Below are 22,051 nucleotides of genomic sequence, written 5' to 3'. Positions count from 1 at the left end.
TGATTGTAGCAAGCTCTCTCTTAAACCGAATGAGATAGGATTTACAGACTTTCCTTTTTTTATTTTATTGAAAATCGTCTGTTCCAATCCATTTTCTTTTTACACTGAAAGCAGAGGAAACTCTTATAAAAAGGAACAAAATAAATGCATAGAAATTTTATTATGTGGAATGTCTGTTTTGACAACCTGTTACATACATTGTGCAACTGATTTGCTGAAGTGCTTCATTTCCAGATTAGTTCAAAATAAAATTAATAATTAGAACAAATTAGCTATTCTTGAGATTACCTTTATGAGTTTAACCACAATTATATGAAATTAAACTGATTGCAGGGGTATCTGATTATCCCTAGCCATTCATTATATAAGCATTTTGTGCTTACCTTTCGTGGCTGAAAATCATACTTCACACAGTGTTGAAAACCTTTGCCTTTTGACTTCAATGATGTGACTATTAAGCAGTTGCCAACAAAATGAGCAGAATACCCAACGCCTTTGCTAGTGCGAAAACTGAAATAAGAGCGTGTTTTTTAAAAAAAATGTGAGAAAATTACCTTGATCTAGCAAAACCACGACATGCTTAATTTAGATAAAAGGTTAAGAGTTATAACTGACTATTCATGCATTATAATAAGTACGCACTCCACTCCACAGAAACACAGAAAAGTCTTTCAAATGGTCAATTGTTGCTTTAGTTATTTACAATAATGATCAAATCCTGGAATTTAGAATAATGGAAAATAGTTGACTGGCCTTCTGCCACTATCTGCACAATGCGGTATGACATCTTCTCAAATGCTTCGGGCATCTTAATAAACATTTTAAACACTTTGCTATGCTTGTCTTTCCACCAGTTCTGACATACATCACTGACATCCCCTTTTACAGATCAGGAAGTGAAGCTAAGTTTTAAGGACTTTTCTGCTACTATCTCATCAGTCCATGGTAGAGGAGGGATTTGAACGTGCATGACCTTGTTCCAACAATTTGATAATTTGGCAAAACAAGAAGTAGTCAGGTCCTTTACAAAAGAGGGTAGATATATTATTCTGTGTGTTCTGAATCCATTACATTTGCTTTGTTACAAATACATTTTTTCAAGTCTGTGTGGACAAATTTGTTTAAAGCCTTTTCAATCTCACTTTGTTGTGTCTGTTACCATTACTATTCAGTTAAAATTCTAAACAGCTGTTCTACTGAATGGTCTTAATTCAGATTATCAAATTTAACATTGGCTATTATTTCTACCTTTCCATAATCAAAGGCACCAGAAGTAGAAAAGCAAGAGCTCATCTGCCTACTTTTCTTGTTTATAATCACTAAAAGATAATCCTCTTGCTTTTATGTGGAGCTTTTTGCTGCTCTTGTCATTTACGTTAAACATTTGGCGCGGTATAATAAAGAAATATATACAAGAGAGCTTTACTAAACAGTTACCACGGCTGCTTTAGTTGAGATTCCTGGATTACATGAGGTTAAACTGAATGACCTTTGGGGTCCCTTCCAATTCTAAAATTCTATGATCACAGGGTAATATCTGACAGTGTGTATCTGCCTTGACGGAATGGCTCTTACTTCCCACCAGCAGCACCCTATGCACCACCAAAATCTGTTCAGGGGAATTGACAGATCCTCTGACAATTTCCAAACATCTTCAAAACTTCACAGTCTTCATAAGCTTAAACTGTTAATTTGTTGCAAATTGCAAAAGAATTGCACTTTACTGCTTGCATACAGGCACCCCCTCACTTACTTGTGTTTGACCCATACGCAACCATGTATACGTGCAGCGCTGGGAAATAAATAGATTGGCCACTCCTACCTGTGGCTCAATCCCCACTCCTGTCACTTTGAGGCATGCGTCAGTGCACACCTAGCTGCGGAACCAAACAATAGGTGAAAGCAGGCAGTCAGAGCCGCCACCACCCATGTGCGCTCGCCCATGCACCGTGCAAGTCCCGAGCCACCACCACCACTGCCAGGCCACTCAACCTCAGACAAAAGAGATAGGCAGGCAGGGGGAGGGGACCAGAGCGCATGGGATCAGCGCCTGTCCACTGTGGCCCGAGGCACCCCTCAGGGGCACCCTAGAGAATGAGTGAATGAGTGACTGACTGCCCAACTAGCCATGCCAGCCAGGGCCAGTGGGAGAGGGAACAAATCCACCTCCAAACCAGGCAGGGCCAGAGCGTGGAGGAGAAATGGGGTGGTGGTGGGAAAGTTTGAGTAGCTAAGCTGATAGGGGAGGCCAAGGGCAACAAGAGCAGCTGGGTCAAAATGGGAAGGGGAGAAGTAAACCAAATAAAGTGAACTACTGCTGCTCAGAAGTCACTCAGGGCCACTACCTGGAAGCGACTGAAGGGAAGGCCAGGGGCAGCAGCCCCAAGTGGAGGGGCAGCAGTCCTGAAGATGTACATCTCTCTCCCCCTTCTCCTCCCTGCATGCCCTCACTATTAAAGTGGCATGCTCCCCAATTTATGTGATTTCAATCCGAGAACACAACCCCACGTATGTGGTGGGACACCTGTATAAATTGGGAATCCATATTTTTACGTGCTTATTTAGGGTGTATAGAGTTAACTTGGGAGTTCCAATGTGTGCCCTAATGCTCATAAAGCATCTCTCTCTGGGGGCAGGAAACTTAAAAGCTCTAAACTTCCTTTCAGGGAGAAACATGTGACTGAAAAGGGAGGTCTAAAAAAAAGACAGACAGACGGCAAGTAGATAAATGCAGGAGTCAGCATGATAAGGAAGAAGGGTTGTTTAGGGACTGTTGTTGTTGTTGTTTATTGAATTTATATACCTATATGAGATTTAATCCAAGGAAAGTGAATGTGTTTTAATCTACCTTGCTTTGACAATTTTTCTCCAAACCCCAAAATACCAGTAACTGATTCTTCTCTTTTAAAACTCTGTATTTCTTCATCTTAGTAAACTCATTGTTTTGACCTCCACAGCTGGAGACAGCAATGCTTCCAAACACCACTTGCTTATGGGAGTGCTCATCCTGCTTGACAGATTCCCAGAGGCATCTGGTTGGCCGGTGTGAGAATAGGATGCTGAACTAACTACACCATTGGCCTGATCCTGCAGAGCAAATCTTATGTTCCTATAGTGTCGGGTTCTAAACCCTCTAGAATTTGGAGCTTTCATTTGCTACCTAAGGAGACTTCAGAAACCCCTTGGAGGCTTTTCGATAAGGGATTACCTGTAAATAATCTGGTAGTAGCAAGTACTTCAATGAGGGAAGGGGAAGGTACAAGAGAGGGGTAAACGGTTGTGGCCAGGTCTCCTTCCCCAGGTGGCCAGGAACTAAAGGTGGCTGGGTCATAGTCACCACATTAAGCTATTAATGATAAAAGAATGCAACATTTTAAAAAAATTGCTAGGTTTATATCAGTTGCAGCTCCAACTAACCATTTAAATATCAAGTTCTGCCACCTCTGATCACATACAAATTGAGGTTTGGAGGAATATTCCTTCATGTTAGATTTTGCTCATTTGAATGGGAGCAGAAACATGTCCTCTGTTCACCTCGAAATATGCTGCAGAAAACTTGACATTCTGCTTTGATTTATTTCCAGACATTTGAACAATCTCACTCCAGGATATGCAGCAAAATCTCTAATTAAATCAATTGTCAACTTGTGAAGAATTCCTGCATGTCAAAATAAGCAGCACCAAAAATGAAGCAAAATGCACCAACCTTATCCCAAGGATTTTCCATGTATAAAGCCACATGAAAATTATGTGCCTTTTATATTGGAAAGCTAGAGTAATTTTTGGAAATGTGTGCATGGGTTTATGCTCCCCCCCCCCCACATTACACCCATGTAGGAAAAATGCCAAGTACTAACTGATCCAGATTTCAGGATTGAACTGTCTTGCCTTAAAATTGGTAAATCCCCTCAGCATCAATGGTGCTCTCAAGGACCAGCCTGACACTATGCTCCACTTCAGGACACTATGCTTCCCTTCTCTTTCTTGCCTCGCTATTAGTGTGAGTTCTGTCACAAAACTGTCACACTCACTATCTGTAGGATTTTGAGAATGGTTAGGGATTCTGTCACTCTTTATATCAAGGTGTGTAAGTACTGTAGGATTTGCTGCCTGCTTAAATAGTAATTTTACTATCTGAAGCAGCATTTATATATTCTATCACTCACATTTCATGTAATAAACCAATTTTTAAAATTGCTTTTGTGTGAAAACTTATTGTGGCATCAGGTAAACACATATTCATAACACAGGCACTTCATAACTCTAACAAAACATCCAAAACGTCTTGGTAGTGTGTGTATGAATTCACATAAGTGCTGGACACACGAGTGGGTTCAGACACATACACTGTAACAGAGCCACCATCCTCCAAAGGTTCAAACTCAGTATATTGGGCTTCATCCGGTCCACCACTGCATTAAGGCACCAGTCCAGGAATTTCACAGCCACTCCTGATTTGAATGTTATGGAGAAACAGAACCGTGTTTCATCAATATACCTATGGCACCATGCTGCGAAACTCCTAATGATCACTCCAAATGGCTTCATATAGATGTTAAATAACTCTTGGGACATAATGGTGCCCTGAGCAACCCCACAGAATAAGTGCCAGGAGCTCAAAGAATGCTCCTCCAACCTTACTGTGTGGACTTGAGTATGCAGATAGGAAAGGAATCACTATAGTACAGCACCTCCAATACCCATCACACTCAATCAATTATGAAGAATACTATGGTCAATGGTAAGAGTAGCAAGGTCACTGTAGCAATTCCCCCTGTCTATCTCCTGATACAAGTCATCCATCAGGGCAACCAATGCCAATCTGATCTTAAAACTAGGCCTAAACCTAGACTGAAGGGGGTCCAGATAATCATTATCTATCAGGAACACCTGCAGTTTTTTCTGCTACCACTCTCTCTACAACCTCCTCCCGCAAACACAATATCGGAAAATGCTTGGTAGTTGTTTCATACCAATGGGTCCAATGTGGGCTTTTTAAGTAGCAGCCACACCACTGCCTCTTTGAGGGTGGCTGCTACCCCCACATCACACAATAATGTATTCACAACACCCTGGACCTACTCAGCCACACCACTCCAGCTAGCTTAAATCAGTCAGGAAGGGAAGTAGTCCAGAGGGCATGTGGCTGGATCAAGTATCCTAGTGTCCTATCCACATCATCAGACAGGATAGTTTAAATGAAATGATCTCATAACATTGGACCAAATGCAGCAATGGACACCTCTACTGGATTTGCTGTGATAGTGGCATATAGGACACTATGAAGTCCAACAACTTTGTCCTCAATCTTGCAAGGCACTTGACTGAATCACAGTTCGGAAAGCCTATAGATGACAACAGCCACATATTTTTTAGAAAAAGGAGACTTCTGATCCTTAAAATAACTGGCACCAAATTGCTCTTCGCCAGGGCTACTTCACATATTACACTGTAAAAACTATGAGTTGCATGCACATTTCTCAGGGAGCCAGAGGCTACTTCTAAGATCCAATTCCTGGCAAGCAAATCTATGCAGCATATACACATATTCAATAAAGTGTTTTTCAACAACACATTTACTTTTTCGTAATCTAAGATTGTTATTTTATAAAATCTTGCAAAATGGGCCTTTAAAAAGTTCAGGTGGAAATTCAGGTGGACAAAATTTAAGTCTCATTAATCATTCCGGTTTTTCTTTCAAGTATATGACACTCTTAAAACCTATACTTCACCATACAAATAGATGCTAATGAACTGAATGCTAATTAAAGACAGAAATCTAGAAGCCATAAATGTATTTTGATACAGAATTTGATTCCTGCAGAGGTGAAAAGTATGAAGGGTATCACAGGCCTGGAACAGGAATGAAGTATCAAAATATCTATTTTTCTCAACTTTTGATAACATGTTTATTTTCATTATGAATGCAACACGGGACAACAATTTATATTAGCTTAATGAAAATGCTGCAAGTTCAATAAAAATCATATAAAATTATGTGCAACCAAGGTCCAGCCTCCATTCTGCCTATTGGCTATTGCTGATCTAAGTAACAAATCACTTCAATAAATATTAAAAATGAACTCATTAAATTTTTCATTTCAAAAATAGAATCAAAATACATTGATTTTACTTACCAATAGAGATACGGTTTATCCTTATCTACATTAATATTGTTCAATGGATCCATGCGAAACCAAGTGTTAAGCGTAAACCCATTTTGATAAGGCCACTTGGCAATAGGAGGCAATGCAATTGCCTATAAAAAAGTAAAACAGCAATAACATGTATTGTGCTAGAATGCTAAATTACATTTTTAGGCAATAAAACTATTTCTAATCTCACTGCGAGCAAATCTGCATATCCCACCATCACACACCTTAATACTAGAATAATGAGTTAGAGGTGACAAGAGGACTCTAAAACCAACTGGTCAACAATTTTAGTCAGGGCTTACTCTTTTTCACCTCTCTTTTTTTTAATATGCTAAGAACATACCAAACAATGGCATAGCGTAATAGAGGAGGGGAGGCCACAGTAGTTCCTAACGCAAACTATTTTACTGGGTAAAATATATTAAAAGGAATCTTTATCCCAAGTGTTATAGTACTGAAAAATAGTACTATTATATGTAGAATATTTACCAAATACCGGTATATTCCCTCAAAGACTGCAAAATACATTTGCCCAATAGATAAGGATTTCATTTCTTATTTCTTATGAATTTTAAACTTTTAATTTTCATTTAGGAAAGATAGATATTGTTTAAAACTTACTGCAGCACTGCAGCCTGGGAAGTTGAAAAAAGTGTCAGGACCATGTCTCTGTGGCATCTGATTAAGGACTGACAAGAGCTTGACTGCATGTCTAGGCTGTCAAAAAACACAATTGTGGAACTGTAAAATACAACCACCTGATAATGATTATCTTTGCAATGCATTAGCTATTTGCAAGTTTCCTAACAAGACTAGAAAATAATTCTGCAAGCAGTTAGCAAAAACAATATTTAAAACAGAGACAAACTTTAAATTTCACACAAATCTATGTGTAAATCATACACATCATTGCACCAGATACAGCTTACCCATATTCCATTTTCACCACGAAGCATGCTGAACAAAAGTTTCAACTCCTTGACAGTGATGCTGTAGCTGGCAAGTACCCCCAACATGTCTACGAGAAGATCTTCAAAGACAAATAAAAGTACACTAGAATTTGTTCAAATGTTGTTCAAGCTAGATTTTAAAATCAAAATTTCTGAATGCTAGCTTCCCCAACCCTTAATACTGCCTCCGGCTATAAAACTCATACTACCATTACATGCTATTAATAAAATGAATAAAATGTTAGAATGTTCTCTTATTTGGTTTCTATTTTAATATGTTGTTCACCATTTGGGGGCACCTCAGGTCAAAAAAGTATTTGTTTATAAAACTTTACTCCTATTATCCCCTAAGAAACAGAAGATACAGTAGAACCTCGGGTTGCGAACGCGATCGGTGCAGGAGGCATGTTCCAATACAGATCCTCAAAGTCTATATTTCAAGGGATGCGGGTTACGCTGTGGTCTAAACCACTGAGCCTTTTGGGCTTGCCAATCAGAAGGTCAGCTGTTTGAATCCCCGCTACAGGGTGAGCTCCCATTGCTCTGTCCCAGCTCCTGCCAACCTAGCAGTTCAAAAGCATGCCAGTGCAAGTACATAAATAGGTACCGATGCCGCGGGAAAGTAAACGGCGTTTCCGTGCACTCTGGTTTCCTTCAGGGTGTTCCATTGCACCAGAAACGGTTTAGTCATGCTGGCCACATGACCCAGGGTTTGTAGGGAACATGAACCATCATACCACAATTTAGTCTACTTCACATAATTGTGTGGGAAAGGGAAAATTCAACATGCAGTTGCTATTTTTTATTAGCCACAAAAGAGACTACAGTGGTACCTCGGTTTACGAACTTAATCCGTTCCAGAAGCCTGTTCTTAAACCAAAGCTGTGCTTAAACCGAGGTGCGCTTTCCCTAATGAGGCCTCCCACCGCCAGTGCCCTTCCACCGTTCGGCTTCCAATCGTAGACTGAGGTAAAGTTTGCTAACAGGAACACTACTTCCGGTTTTGCGGAGTTCGTATACCGAATAGTTCGTAAACAGGGCTGTTCTTAAACCAAGGTACCACCGTACTGGCTATTCAACTGCACATTGCAGGAACAAACCTTGGTTACTGCTCATGGTTTGTTTGCAGACACAAAGAACTATCCCAGGTTCATATGACATGACAAGTCAGACTCCATCTTATTGTGTCCCCAGTGTGGTAGCAGGACAGGTTGGGGCGGGAATAGGCACAGGAACTTTAGAGCAGTGTACCCCAACATTACAGTGTGTTTTAAACTGTGGTTAATGTGATTTGTAAACCAGGTCACTTTTTCATTGCCTCCATTAACTAGAGGAAGTGCAGATAGAGAAATGATGGTTTATTAGGATTCTGTTATATTAATTATTGACAGACACAAGTTCCAATTCAATACCCCCTCCCACCGGTCAAATCTGTATTACTTCAATTAAGAAATATGAATTCTTCACTAATTTCCTGGTAAAAGGTACAAAAAGCTACAATTGAGTTGAGTACGGTGCCACTTTCATGGTAGTTTGCTCAATGACTAACTAGGGTAATATGTGCCTTTGTTACAAAATTACTATACCTTCCCCCCCATGAATTCAGATGATAGCTGAGATTAAGCAATACATCCACAGTGTTCAGAAATATTTCAATTCTACTCATCAATTTGGTGGTTTATACCTGCGATCATGTCATCCACAGTACTCATCTTCAGTAGCACTTGCTCAATTAAACCAACTTCTGTGCTGGTCTGTAAATTGCGGACACTTTTACGGAGGATGGCGGTGAACATACTCCAAATTTCTGCTTGACATGTTACATCACAGTGTTCTAAAAGTTCTGACATGCATGTTATACTTTCTGCATCTTGGATTATAAAGTTCATCTCTAGATCGAATTCTCCACCAACCAGCTGAAAACAAACACACAGAAAAAGAGAAAATGTTTATTTACTTACTAAGCAGTTTTCAACAAGATTCAGGCACACTACCTAAATCACGCTTAATGCTTACTAAACACTTTGTGGCCTATACAAATTGGTCTACTTTGCTAGGGCTATCTGTGCTTCCTTTTTCCGCTGGCATTCTGAAAAGGCAAGCCAGAACATGACGACAGTTTTCACTTTGTTGTGTTAGTCTTCTTCTTTGGCAATCACTCGTAGCCAAGTAAGATTGTCTTCCATAAACAGTATTCTGATGAGAATCAGACATACTTAGGGCCATCCCTATAAGGAAACTGAGCTGTGGCAGCTCTGTCAGATGGCAGGTTTGTTTATGCTATTAAATGGCAGCAAACTGTCATTCATATCCAGTATTTCCATTTTTTCTTTTACAGAAGGAGTTTCCTCCATCACAGGAAAGGTTCATTCAATGGAGGAAGACTCCTTCTCCTGAAGGAAGAGAATTATTGCATCCAACAGTATTGGTTAATGCATCACTTGGCTCATCCTTGGACATGCCCCTCACAGTAATAGGAAACATCAAAGAAGCATTCTAAAATACAATGTGAATAACAGTAAAGAATTTTGGTCAATGGAAGTCAACAAACATACCATTTTACACAGTCATTAATCCAGAACTATGCAAACCAAACTTAAGGAAATAAGTGGCATATCAGGCACCATCTAGCAAAACATTATATTGGTGTTAAAAAAATTAATGCCACACATAAATTTTCCAGAATTATAGAAAAAATAGTCCAAGACACTCATAAAATCTACCACACCAAACAAAATAATTCAATTTTACTAAGCATTAAATCTGTCATATCAGAAAAAAGGAATCGCTTCCTTATATATGTCACTCTAATAAAGCTATTATAAACAGTGAGGGAAGGGAGACAACAAAATTATCTGTAAACATTGAGCTTAGATAACTGTAGTAATTCAAATATCTATTAGCAGACAGTAAATTATAAGCATCAGCAGTTTCTATAGCAGCTCAACACAATAAAAAAATGTTCTTCTCTATCTAGTGTAATAAATTCATCTTCTGCTTTAAATCTTAGAATTTTATTTTTATTGTTGATGAAACATGAAGTGTCTGATTTATAACCATTTCTGGTAACTGTTAAGTCTTCTGAATCAGTAACCTGTGCTTGAATAAAGTCATATAATTTTGTTCAACAGTTCTTTAATTAGAGAATATAATGATCAAACAATTTCTAGCTTGAAATCAGACCCAACTTGATCTATGGAAACTCCAACTTGCTTTACATCATAAGTAAAAAATAATTACTAAGTACAATTAATTATTCTGCAACTTACTAGTCCTACAGGATGGCTCACACATATGTATTCATAAATACAAACACTGACAATCTCTTAGGCAGGTATACATGCCTATAGTTGAAAGGGTAAACCCATTGAAATTCATGGACCTAAGTTAGTCATGTTCGTTAACATCCATGATTCTGCTCTGAGTAGGACTAGCACTGGATACAACCCAGAGACCCCAATCTTGCAAGTGAACATATACCCCAACCTCCATGAAATGCTATATACTAAATGTATGTAAAGCCTGTAGGGATGTTTGAGTCAACCTGCAGAGATTCCCAAGCCAACAGCTTTAGGGTTCAAAATTCATGGGAAAACACACAATAACACAAACACGTAGAGCAGAGTTTTCCAAACTGCGTGTTGTGACACATTAATGTGTCAGCTGAAGTATGTAGGTGTGTCTTGTGAACGCTCCCCGCACTCCTCCTGGGGCTGGAAAGGGGTTAGTTTAACCTTCAGTTTCCTAGTAAAACGGAATTGCTGTGTTGCGAAATGATGCATGTCTAAAAAGTGTGTCACCAACATGAAAAATTTGGAAAGCTCTGATGTAGAGATTCCAGGCAAGGAACCAATAAGCAAAAGTGTGCTGTTCAAAAGAACAAGGGTTCATTGAAACTGCATTCTCATGAAAAAATAAATATGCAAAATATAGTTTTCATTAACATACCCAATGGTTGTATGAAATAAATTTCAAAAGTACAGTGGTGCCTCGCAAGACGAACGCCTCGCAAAACGAAAAACTCGCAAGATGAAAGAGTTTTCCGTTTTTGAGTCGTTCCGCAAGACGAATTTCCCTATGGGCTTGCTTCGCAAGAAGAAAGCCCATAGGGAAATCTCCGGGGACCTCTTTTAAAATGCTGGCGGTCGGGAGCAAAGACTTTCGCCCACCGCCAGCCTTCAGAAGAGGTCCTGGACCTCTTCTGAAGGCCGGCGGGGGGCAAAAGTCTTTGCTCCCCCCCGCCTGCCTTCCCGGGACAGCGGAGACTTCTCCACTGTCCCGGGCGATCTTAAAATGCTGGTGGGCGGCAGCGAAGCCTTCGCTGTCGAGCCCCAGCATTTTAAAAGCCACCGGGGCAGCGGAGACTTCTCCGCTGTCCCGGGCGATCTTAAAATGCTGGCGGGCGGCAGCGAAGCCTTCGCTGCCGACCCCCAGCATTTTAAAAGCCCCCGGGGCAGCGGAGACTTCGCTACCACCCGCCAGCATTTTAAAATCGCCCCGGGACATCGGGGGCTTTTAAAATGCTGGCGGTCGGCAGCAAAGCCCTCCTGTCCCCGGAGCTTGCGGGGCGGGAGGTGGGGAGAAGGGCTTTTCTTCCCACCGCCAGCTTTCAAAACAGCCTTCTGAAGGCTGGCGGTGGGAAGAAAAGCCCTTGTCCCCCCCCCCCAGCCTTCAGAAGAGGTCGGGGGACAGACTGTCCCCGGACCTGGTCTGAAGGCGGTTTCCATAGGAACGCATTGATTGATTTTCAATGCATTCCTATGGGAAACCGTGCTTCGCAAGACGAAAAACTCGCAAGAAGAAAAAACTTGCGGAACGAATTAATTTCGTCTTGCGAGGCACCACTGTATGTCTAATAATGTATACAACATATTTTGATAAGGTAAATCTCTGATCGACACAATGCTGACATAAAAACAAGCCCATGTGTACATATAATGTAGAAGTAGCCCATTTTAGTTCATTAAAGGCTGTTTTCAACTGTATAACACAAATTTAAAAAGATTTTTTTTTACTGCTTTAGATTGGTAATCCATCAAACACAGCATTCTACCTCTAACAGACAGAACAATGTCAGAAAGCATAATCAATTTACAAATTGTTTATTTCTCAGCAGGCATTAAACTCCTTTAGAGGTGTCCTTCAAAACTGCTCTGGGATAAATGAATTGTGGATTCAGAGTTGAGAAATTTACATCTGAGGTAATTCATGGCACAATCTCAGTAAGTGGTTGATTCCTGGAGAAAGCTTCCTGCTCCAAACTAAAGGCATCACACCATGTTACTGACCTTTAAAAGAATCAAAACTTTAAGTGAAAGGCATCACTTGCTAATCTTGTTTTGACTTCTCATTGCATGTATGCTCTGCTCTTAAGCAGAATTAACTCCATCTTATTTTATTATTTACAGGACTATTCAAACATCTGGTGTGTAAAGGGTGCTGGGGGAGTGGTAAAACCTCTGGTGGAGAACAAGTCATCCTGGGGTAGTTTGTACACCTTTGGTGCCCCCACCCTGCACTCAATTCTCTGTGGCTCCAATAAGTGGTCAGCATGTGTCGGCAACGGCATCCCAGGAACAACTTCGACTGCCCAGCTCAACCAAGTGAGGGTAGCCAATGAGTTTCAAATCCTCAGTGAGTTACGCACTTCCCTGCATGCAAAGACAGACTCCAGCAGCAGATAGGTAGCCGTGTTGGTCTGCCATAGTCAAAATAAAATAATTCCTTCCAGTAGCACCTTAAAGACCAACTAAGTTAGTTCTTGGTATGAGCTTTCATGTGCATGCACACTTCTTCAGATCTGAAGAAGTGTGCATGCACACGAAAGCTCATACCAAGAACTAACTTAGTTGGTCTTTAAGGTGCTACTGGAAGGAATTTTTTTATTTAGACTCCAGCAGATTTAGGGGATGAGATGAGTAGTGGGTCCAACAGTCAAGAAGGCGGTTTCTCCACCTGCTGTATAGGGAAGTGAGGGGTAGATGGGGCTTGTCAACCTGGGAAAGGAGCCCATCTAGGAAAGGAAAACTCTGGTCCTAAACCTCTGCTGCCTTGTGGGATATCTTTGGGAGAAGAAAAGGCTAATGAGTATACCCTACACCAGGCATGGCCAAACTTAGCCCTCCAGTTGTTTTGGGACTACAACTGCCACCATCCCTACCTAACAGGACCAGTGGTCAGGCATGATGAGAATTGTAGTCCCAAAACAGCTGGAGGGCCAAGTTTGGCCATGCCTGCCCTACACAAATCTAGAGTAGAATTGCTAAGACGGTTCTATGACACCTTGTACACCTCCTTCTGAAAACTCCTGCAGCCAAGCTGCTGCCAAACGTATTGCTTTTCTTTTTCTTTTTTTGGACCACATTGGTAAGGCCAAGAGGGGGGTCATGTCATAGGGGCAGCCCAGAACCTCCATACACTGCCCAGGCTTGCCCTCCAGGTAGGTCACTTAAGTGCTGCAAATGTTGTGGTCTGACTCCAGGGCCAGATGAACTGCATCCAAGAGTATTAAAAGAACTGGCAGATGTGATCTCAGAACCACTGGCAGTCATCTTTGAGAATTCCGGGAGAACAGGCGAAGTCCCGGCAGACTGGAGGAGGGCAAATGTTGTCCCTATTTTCAAAAAGGGGAAAAGAGAGGACCCAAATAATTACCGCCCAGTCAGTCTGACATCAATACCAGGGAAGATTCTGGAGCAGATCATTAAGCAAACAGTCTGTGAGCACCTAGAAAGGAATGCTGTGATCACCAATAGTCAGCATGGATTTCTGAAAAATAAGTCATGTCAGACTAACCTGATCTCGTTTTTTGACAGAATTACAAGCCTGGTAGATGAAGGGAACGCAGTGGATGTAGCCTACCTTGATTTCAGCAAGGCATTTGACAAGGTGCCCCATGATATTCTTGTAAAGAAGCTGGTAAAATGTGGTCTTGACTATGCTACCACTCAGTGGATTTGTAACTGGCTGACTGACCGAACCCAAAGGGTGCTCATCAATGGTTCCTCTTCATCCTGGAGAAGAGTGACTAGTGGGGTGCCACAGGGTTCTGTCTTGGGCCCGGTCTTATTCAACATCTTTATCAACGACTTGGATAATGGACTCAAGGGCATCCTGATCAAATTTGCAGATGACACCAAACTGGGAGGGGTGGCTAACACCCCAGAGGACAGGATCACACTTCAAAACGACCTTGACAAATTAGAGAACTGGGCCAAAACAAACAAGATGAATTTTAACAGGGAGAAATGTAAAGTATTGCACTTGGGCAAAAAAAATGAGAGGCACAAATACAAGATGGGGGACACCTGGCTTGAGAGCAGTACATGTGAAAAGGATCTAGGAGTCTTGGTTGACCACAAACTTGACATGAGCCAACAGTGTGACGCGGCAGCTAAAAAAGCCAATGCAATTCTGGGATGCATCAATAGGAGTATAACATCTAGATCAAGGAAAGTAATAGTGCCACTGTATTCTGCTCTGGTCAGACCTCACCTGGAGTACTGTGTCCAGTTCTGGGCACCACAGTTCAAGAAGGACACTGACAAACTGGAACGTGTCCAGAGGAGGGCAACCAAAATGGTCAAAGGCCTGGAAACGATGCCTTATGAGGAACGGCTAAGGGAGCTGGGCATGTTTAGCCTGGAGAAGAGGAGGTTAAGGGGTGATATGATAGCCATGTTCAAATATATAAAAGGATGTCACATAGAGGAGGGGGAAAGGTTGTTTTCTGCTGCTCCGGAGAAGCGGACACGGAGCAATGGATCCAAACTACAAGAAAGAAGATTCCACCTAAACATTAGGAAGAACTTCCTGACAGTAAGAGCTGTTCGACAGTGGAATTTGCTGCCAAGGAGTGTGGTGGAATCTCCTACTTTGGAAGTCTTTAAGCAGAGGCTTGACAACCATATGTCAGGAGTGCTCTGATGGTGTTTCCTGCTTGGCAGGGGGTTGGACTCGATGGCCCTTGTGGTCTCTTCCAACTCTATGATTCTATGATTCTATGATTCTATGACTTTACCCCTGTGGGCACACTTCACTGTCTCTCAAGACAGACGGATGCCAAATATTTACTAAAATATGGTGACATGGTTTGTGTTAGTATATAAAAGCTCTCAAATTTGTTCACTACCTGTAACTAGGATTGTCAACAGAAGCTTTAATATTACACATATGAAGCCCAAACTGAAGGATCTCTAGCACCCTCATAAGCAGTCATGTTTCAATATTCAACAACAGTTCCTAATAGCCTTCTCTTTCTTAAACTATAGAGGAACAAAATGTATTTTTCATATTACCCAGACAATTTATTTTTGACTGTATACACCATATATTTGATATACTGAAACCACTGCACATGGAAATTTGACAGACCTTCATAATTTAGCAAGACCATTCATGTTAAATGCCAAAACTTACAAGAGTAATAATTAGTACTAACAAGATCTTTACTTAATTAGCTGCGTGCCTTTAACATATTTGACTTAGCCATTATCTCAGTCTGACTTTACCTCATAGGGGTGTTGTGAGGGTACTACTGCAACTGTTTTAAACCATGGGTTATATGAGTTCTAAACTGAATCCGAACCAGTAACCTGGCCACTGCATTTTGGACCAGATGAGGCTTTCAGGGCACATCCATTTGGAGCAGGTTTCAACAATCTAATATAGAGAATGCAGCACTCCTGACCACCATGGCTGCCTAAGCCTCCAGTGATAATCCTGGATCTATGAGCACGCCCAACTATGAAACTGTTCCTTCTAGAGAAGATCAACCCATTCAAAACAGGTAATCTCTCTACCTCCCAGAGTGGAGTACTCGGAACACATAATATTTATGGGTTTCATATCTGCAACCTGAGCTTAACTGGAGAAAGGGGATGATTGATAAAGGTAAGTACTGAGTGGAGAAGGGGCAGGTGTGGAAATAAATAGAGCGGTCAGGCTAATTGGACCTCTGCATAATTTGGAAAATACTTCTCTTTTTACCAGTCATGGACTTTCTACAAAATGCATAACTCTAATGAACACCCAGCATAGTAAACTTCTCCCTTCTAGCCAGAAGCATATCAGCTTTGTCTCTTGGGATACTTTGCTGAAACAGGACTGGAAAATGCCAAGCTTTGAAGGCTCTGGTCATTCTTGGAAAGTAAGGCCCAGAAGGTCCTGCTGGGAGACAGCTACCCTACTCCACCACATTTAGCCTATGAAATTCCACTATTTTCCTTCCTGTTTTGAATGCCATCAACATCTGCATAAAGCCATTGGAGGTGATTTGGGCTGAATAGTCACATGAATGCTAAAGACAGTCTGTGCTGCATCCCACTTTCTCGTTTTTATTTGCTCCTAGGGAGACTACAAATGCTCAGAAGCAGTATTTGTAGGCCATGATGGACTAGATGGGAGTGAACAAACTGAATCCAGTTTAATCTACCAGGCAGCAAAGATATGACTCTTATCAAAGGGAAGGTCAGTTTTGAATGTGATTATGTAGTTAGTTATCTTTGCAGTTCCTGAGAAGTGTTTGCTGAGCTATACTGTATTGTGTTGTTTTTGTTCAACTGTGTTTTAATGGTTTAATGGGTTGTTAGCTGCACAAGGGCCACATAACATCATTTATATAGCAGGGAACAGATCTGCCACGTCTCAGGTGACTCACTTTTTGAACTGCAAGAATACAGAGAAGCGGACACGGAGCAATGGATCCAAACTACAAGAAAGAAGATTCCACCTAAACATTAGGAAGAACTTCCTGACAGTGAGAGCTGTTCGACAGTGGAATTTGCTGCCAAGGAGTGTGGTGGAGTCTCCTTCTTTGGAGGTCTTTAAGCAGAGGCTTGACAACCATATGTCAGGAGTGCTCTGATGGTGTTTCCTGCTTGGCAGGGGGTTGGACTCGATGGCCCTTGTGGTCTCTTCCAACTCTATAATTCTATGATTCTATGATTCTATGATTCTAAGAGCATATGTGACAACATAGGGGCATAAAACTTGTGAAAAGGGCCTAACACAAAGGGAAGACTTTGCACAATTTTAACCAAGGAAAGGTTGAATGAAGAAAAGGCAACAGCACAATCCCATATAAAGTCACGTGTGTGTTATATGCAGGTCTGCCTCTCAGAAATGTACACTAGATCAGAACAGAGAAGCTATGCGGCAAACAGGAGCCAACCCTGTAGAATGCTATCTCTGAAGCACCATCACCAGCTGCTGCTTGAAACATAACTTAAGTGCTTACTAATAAAAACATAAAAGGTAAAGGTAAAGGTACCCCTGCCCGTACGGGCCAGTCTTGCCAGACTCTAGGGTTGTGCGCCCATCTCACTCAAGAGGCCGGGGGCCAGCGCTGTCCGAAGACACTTCCGGGTCACGTGGCCAGCGTGACATCGCTGCTCTGGCGAACCAGAGCCGCACACGGAAACGCCGTTTACCTTCCCGCTTGTAAGCGGTCCCTATTTATCTACTTGCACCCGGGGGTGCTTTCGAACTGCTAGGTTGGCAGGCGCTGGGACCGAACGACGGGAGCGCACCCCGCCGCAGGGATTCGAACCGCCGACCTTTCGATCAGCAAGCCCTAGGCGCTGAGGCTTTTACCCACAGCGCCACCTGCGTCCCTTTAATAAAAACATAGTGCTTACCAATTAAAACTCTTCAAAATTCTATGCATCAAGGTCTTTATCAGAGACCCTAGTGCTGCTGCACTCCAAAGTTAGATACCTACTACCTGGTCACAGGTGAAAGGGCCTTTGGAGTTGTGGCACACCATCAGAATGCTCTACCTCAGAAACCTCACTTGGAGCCTCTTCTTATGCCACCACAGTCTCAGACAATCACTACTTAATTTTCTAGACCTTTATAAAATCTGTTTGGTTTCAGTCCTCTGCTGTTTTAACTATGTTGCTGGTGTTTGATACATTGCTTAAACTCTTGATATTGATCCATTGTTCACTAACCTAGATGTCAGAGAATATAAATCTTTTTAAATAAAGTAGAATTTGGGTTTTAAAAAGAACCTATTACACAATTTCTTTAGTATAGTTGCCTTCTGGACAGATAAAGAATTAACTTTGGAGTCTGTACAGTCTAAGTAAATGTTACTTATGAACACTACTAAATTCCTGGCTATTAATATTTCAACTGTCTATAGAAGAACAGAAAATGCATTTTAAAAAATAAACTCTTAAAACAGACGTAAGATGGATGATTTAATTTTTAAAGTTCAGTGTATATTATTTGACCTATAAACACCAAGCAGATTTAAGTCAGAACTCAAGAATAGAAATCACTACGAATATGGAAGTCTTACTTATGGTATTGCATGCAGTACCTACACAGGGGAATTTCTGCTTTTGTAATGTTGGTATCAATTATCAAAATTACCACAGAATAGTGGATAAACATTACCCAGTGCACATCAAGCCTATTTTTGTAGCAGCACAGTTGAACAGACAAAGCTTAAGACTTTTTTCCTCTGTAGTCCCTTGCAGAATAAGGCAAGCAAAAGTTCAGTGTAAATGATATTCAACTATATAAATAGAAATATGGAAACATGAAAACCTGTCTGGGTTTACTCTTTTGTTTAAACAAATAATGTTTGAAATCCCTCGGCATGCTGATGCAACTCTCCTGAGATGTCTGAGATCAGATGATATTAAGGAACTAACAGGAACTATTACTACAAGTAATAGGAGGATTTTAGGATTGCGTATTATATGTAAGGCAAATCCAGTTATCAATAAACCAATAATTATACATTTACACAAATTCATTTATATTAGCTTTCTAGTCTAAAGGCAATCCTTTGCTGCACTGAAGTAAAAGTGTAAAGTTCATACATTTAGAATTTCAAACATGTGGCATGTTTCTGAAATAAAAAAAAAATGGAATAGAAAAATTCCAAACAGTAATTCTTTCATTATGATGCAATATCTATTATAAGAGAATGGAGGGCCCAATACGCAGCTAGAGTTGGGAAGGATTCTTGCTTGCTCTACATTTTGGAGCAAATCTTCTCATTTTGCTCCTCTAGAACCATACATAGCAGACTGATTTGCAGATTAAGCATAATCAATGGACTGAAGTGACCATGTGGCTACACTGTACAAGGACATGATACGGAAAAGAAAATATAAGATGGGTAGCCATCTTTTTTCCGTATAATTCTCAAGAAAGGGACTGAATGTTATGATATGCATTCAATTCCTGGAAGCATTTTAAAAGGTAAAATGTCTTTTTTCCTCATGGCAGGTGAGGTAACCGCTCTAAGCAGCTTACACCATTTTAAAAGTGGAAGGAAGGAACTACCCTCATAAGTACCTTGTTTTTAAGGCAGATTTTGAATTACTTTTATTTCATAATTTATTTCATAAAATTTCTATACCACGATGATAGAAGAACCTCAAAGTAGTTTTCTGTCCAAAACCAATTTGTTTGATGAAACAAAACCAGCTTGGGGCAGATATATGATCTCTCTATCTCTGTGTGCAGCTGATCAAGTTTTAATGAAACCACCAATCCATGACAAATTTTCAAACAGAAACTCAGCAATCTTTCATGACAATGAACTCCACATTAGCCATCATTTCTTCATTTTGTGCAGCTGTGGGCCTTCCACTTTTTGGATCATCTCCATGAATATCTCTGTACCCTGTGTAATGTTCAGCTGCCCAATTTTCAATTGTGGGGAATGACAGAGAAGATCTATGATAAACATTCCAGCTAAGGACAAACATCCATTGTCAATATCTATTTACCCCTTCTTTTATAAAAATATAGAAGTGTATTCAATTACTGCCCCTCAACTGATGGAACACTCTTTGATCCAATGGAGCCTTCCATCAATGAACAAATTCCTCTTTTTCCTACAGACCTTCATGCTGTTCTAAAGTGTTTGCCAATGCTTTGGATAAGATGGGGAGGGGTGGAAGGGTGGAAGAAGAATAACAAATCACCCTCAAATCATCATTATTGACTTTCATCAAGAATTAAAAACATTCCTGTTTACTCCAGCATTTACTGTCTGAAAGATAATGTTCCTGCAAACTGCAAAATCATTGTCTGAGATAATGATATTGTTTTGAGGGGGTGCAATCTTTATGTTGTGTTTGTCATCCCGGGCTCCTTTGGGAAGGGTGGGATATTAAGTGGATTACAAATAAATAAATGAATTTCATACAACCCATCATATTTTATTATCCTCTTCCCTCTGTTGAATTCAGATTAATGGCTGAAAGTAGTATTTCTTACATTGGGTTCATGAGTAACAGATTAACAAAAGTTAGTTTAGAAAGTTGAATTATGAAGAGTTGAGATTCAAGTTTTTAACCCTGCTGTTCATTAAAGCAGTGGTGGTGAGCGTGAAAGAAAGTAGGGTTACTTCTCCACATCTCCTTCAGAACTGGCTGACTGGGGTGAGGTATTTATGTTTAGTCTTACTTTTAGAATCAAACCCTCAGAACCAAGCTATCAACAGTGCTACAATGTTAAACAGTATGTTACAATATATAGGAAGAACACCTGACTAACTGAGATTATTATTTTAAACAACTCTAAATAATTTAATTAGAAAAAAAGAAGAATTTAATTAGAGCTGGTGTGCTGCAGTGACCAAAATGCCCTACTGGGGAGACCCAGGTTCACATTCCTAAGCCACTGTGAGAACACAGTGGGTGACAAGAAAACTATGTAATGCCACCCCAAGGTCTTTGGAAGACGGGAGAAGACATAAACATAATGATTTTTAATAATTTATTATTTTAATTTATTTAGTTTTATTGAAAGATTACCTTTCTGTTTGAGTTATATCCAATGGTGTTGCTCAGCAGATGGCAAGGCTTCTGACAGCAAAAGAAGGGAAACCATTTCCATGATTCTTACCCACTCTGCATCCACCCACTAGGGCAGCCTTTCTCAACCTGTGGGTCCCCAGATCTTGTTGAACTACAACTCCCATCACCCCAAGTGAGCAAGGCCAGAGCTCAGGGATGATGGGAGTTGTAGTCCAACATCTGGGGACCCACAGGTTGAGAACTTCTGCACTAGAGGGTTGGAGGACCCTCTAAAGAAGATTTAGGGGCACAGGGGAAATGCTGGAAGCATACTGCCTATATTCTGCAATAGTAAAATCCTTTGTCTGTACATTTCCAACATCACTTTCTTAAAAACTAAGGCTGCAGAATCCTCTGCGCACTTATTTGGAAAAGTCCTCTTGAACAAAGTGAGACATATTATATGTATATGGACACCCACAATAATGCATACATCACTGCAGGCATGTGCAGAGCATGTCTAAGGCTCGGTGCAGGAGTCTTGTTAGAATAAAGTTATAAACTCAAACAGTTTATAACTGTCATAAACTCAAACCAGCTGGTCCCTGGCAGGGCCCCCCAGCCAGCTTAGCCCTCTGAGGCCTGGGGCAAGTGCACCTAGCTGCCCCCACCCTGCACTGGCCTGCATGACTGTCACTGAAACTGTTATAAGTCCTTTAAAGAAATCTACACTCATCATATAACCACATATAGACAGTTACATGTTTACATTCAATTCATGTTTTATTTTAAATCAGATTTTTAAAAGGAAACACACAATTGTTTTTTTAAACGATAAAAATCTGTTTAATTGTTTTATATCAATACTTTTCTAATTTTTTATAAACTATTATCTTCCTTGGAACTCAGGTCAAATTGAAGAAATATAATAGAAATCTAACAGTGATTTACTGCTTAATACTACTCTTATTTCTGATTAAATCAGGAAATCTTGATACAAATGCACATCAACTTCTGCTACTCAGGTAACTTTAGCTATGGTTTACAAGAGAGTCTGAAAGCCAACAGAGGCTGCTAATCAGATGTAGTCCTTGCTAAATAGTATTAACATGACATTATCACATGGATTTATTCTGTTTTAACATTAAGTTAATGCATGCTTAGGAATGTGGTCTCAAAA

At 40.6% G+C, this 22,051-nt stretch overlaps 1 protein-coding gene across 2 annotated transcripts in view; it reads right to left on the bottom strand.

The window, feature by feature from the left end:
- NBEA (neurobeachin) overlaps positions 1-22,051 on the bottom strand; it is a 353,050-nt gene that overhangs the window by 312,224 nt on the left and 18,775 nt on the right. For both annotated transcript variants that reach the window (XM_082221535.1, XM_082221536.1), the window contains exons 2-6: positions 8,790-9,021; positions 7,085-7,185; positions 6,777-6,872; positions 6,138-6,259; positions 384-510 (exon numbers count right to left, since the gene is read on the bottom strand). In XM_082221535.1, coding sequence (XP_082077661.1) covers positions 384-510; positions 6,138-6,259; positions 6,777-6,872; positions 7,085-7,185; positions 8,790-9,021 — 678 coding nt within the window. The remainder of the gene's footprint in view (positions 1-383; positions 511-6,137; positions 6,260-6,776; positions 6,873-7,084; positions 7,186-8,789; positions 9,022-22,051) is intronic.

Source organism: Podarcis vaucheri (genome assembly GCF_965113315.1).
Source record: "Podarcis vaucheri genome assembly, chromosome: 4".
Lineage (NCBI taxonomy): Eukaryota > Metazoa > Chordata > Lepidosauria > Squamata > Lacertidae > Podarcis > Podarcis vaucheri.
The sequence above is the reverse complement of the archived record's forward strand: the minus strand, read 5'-3'. Positions and strand labels throughout refer to the sequence as shown.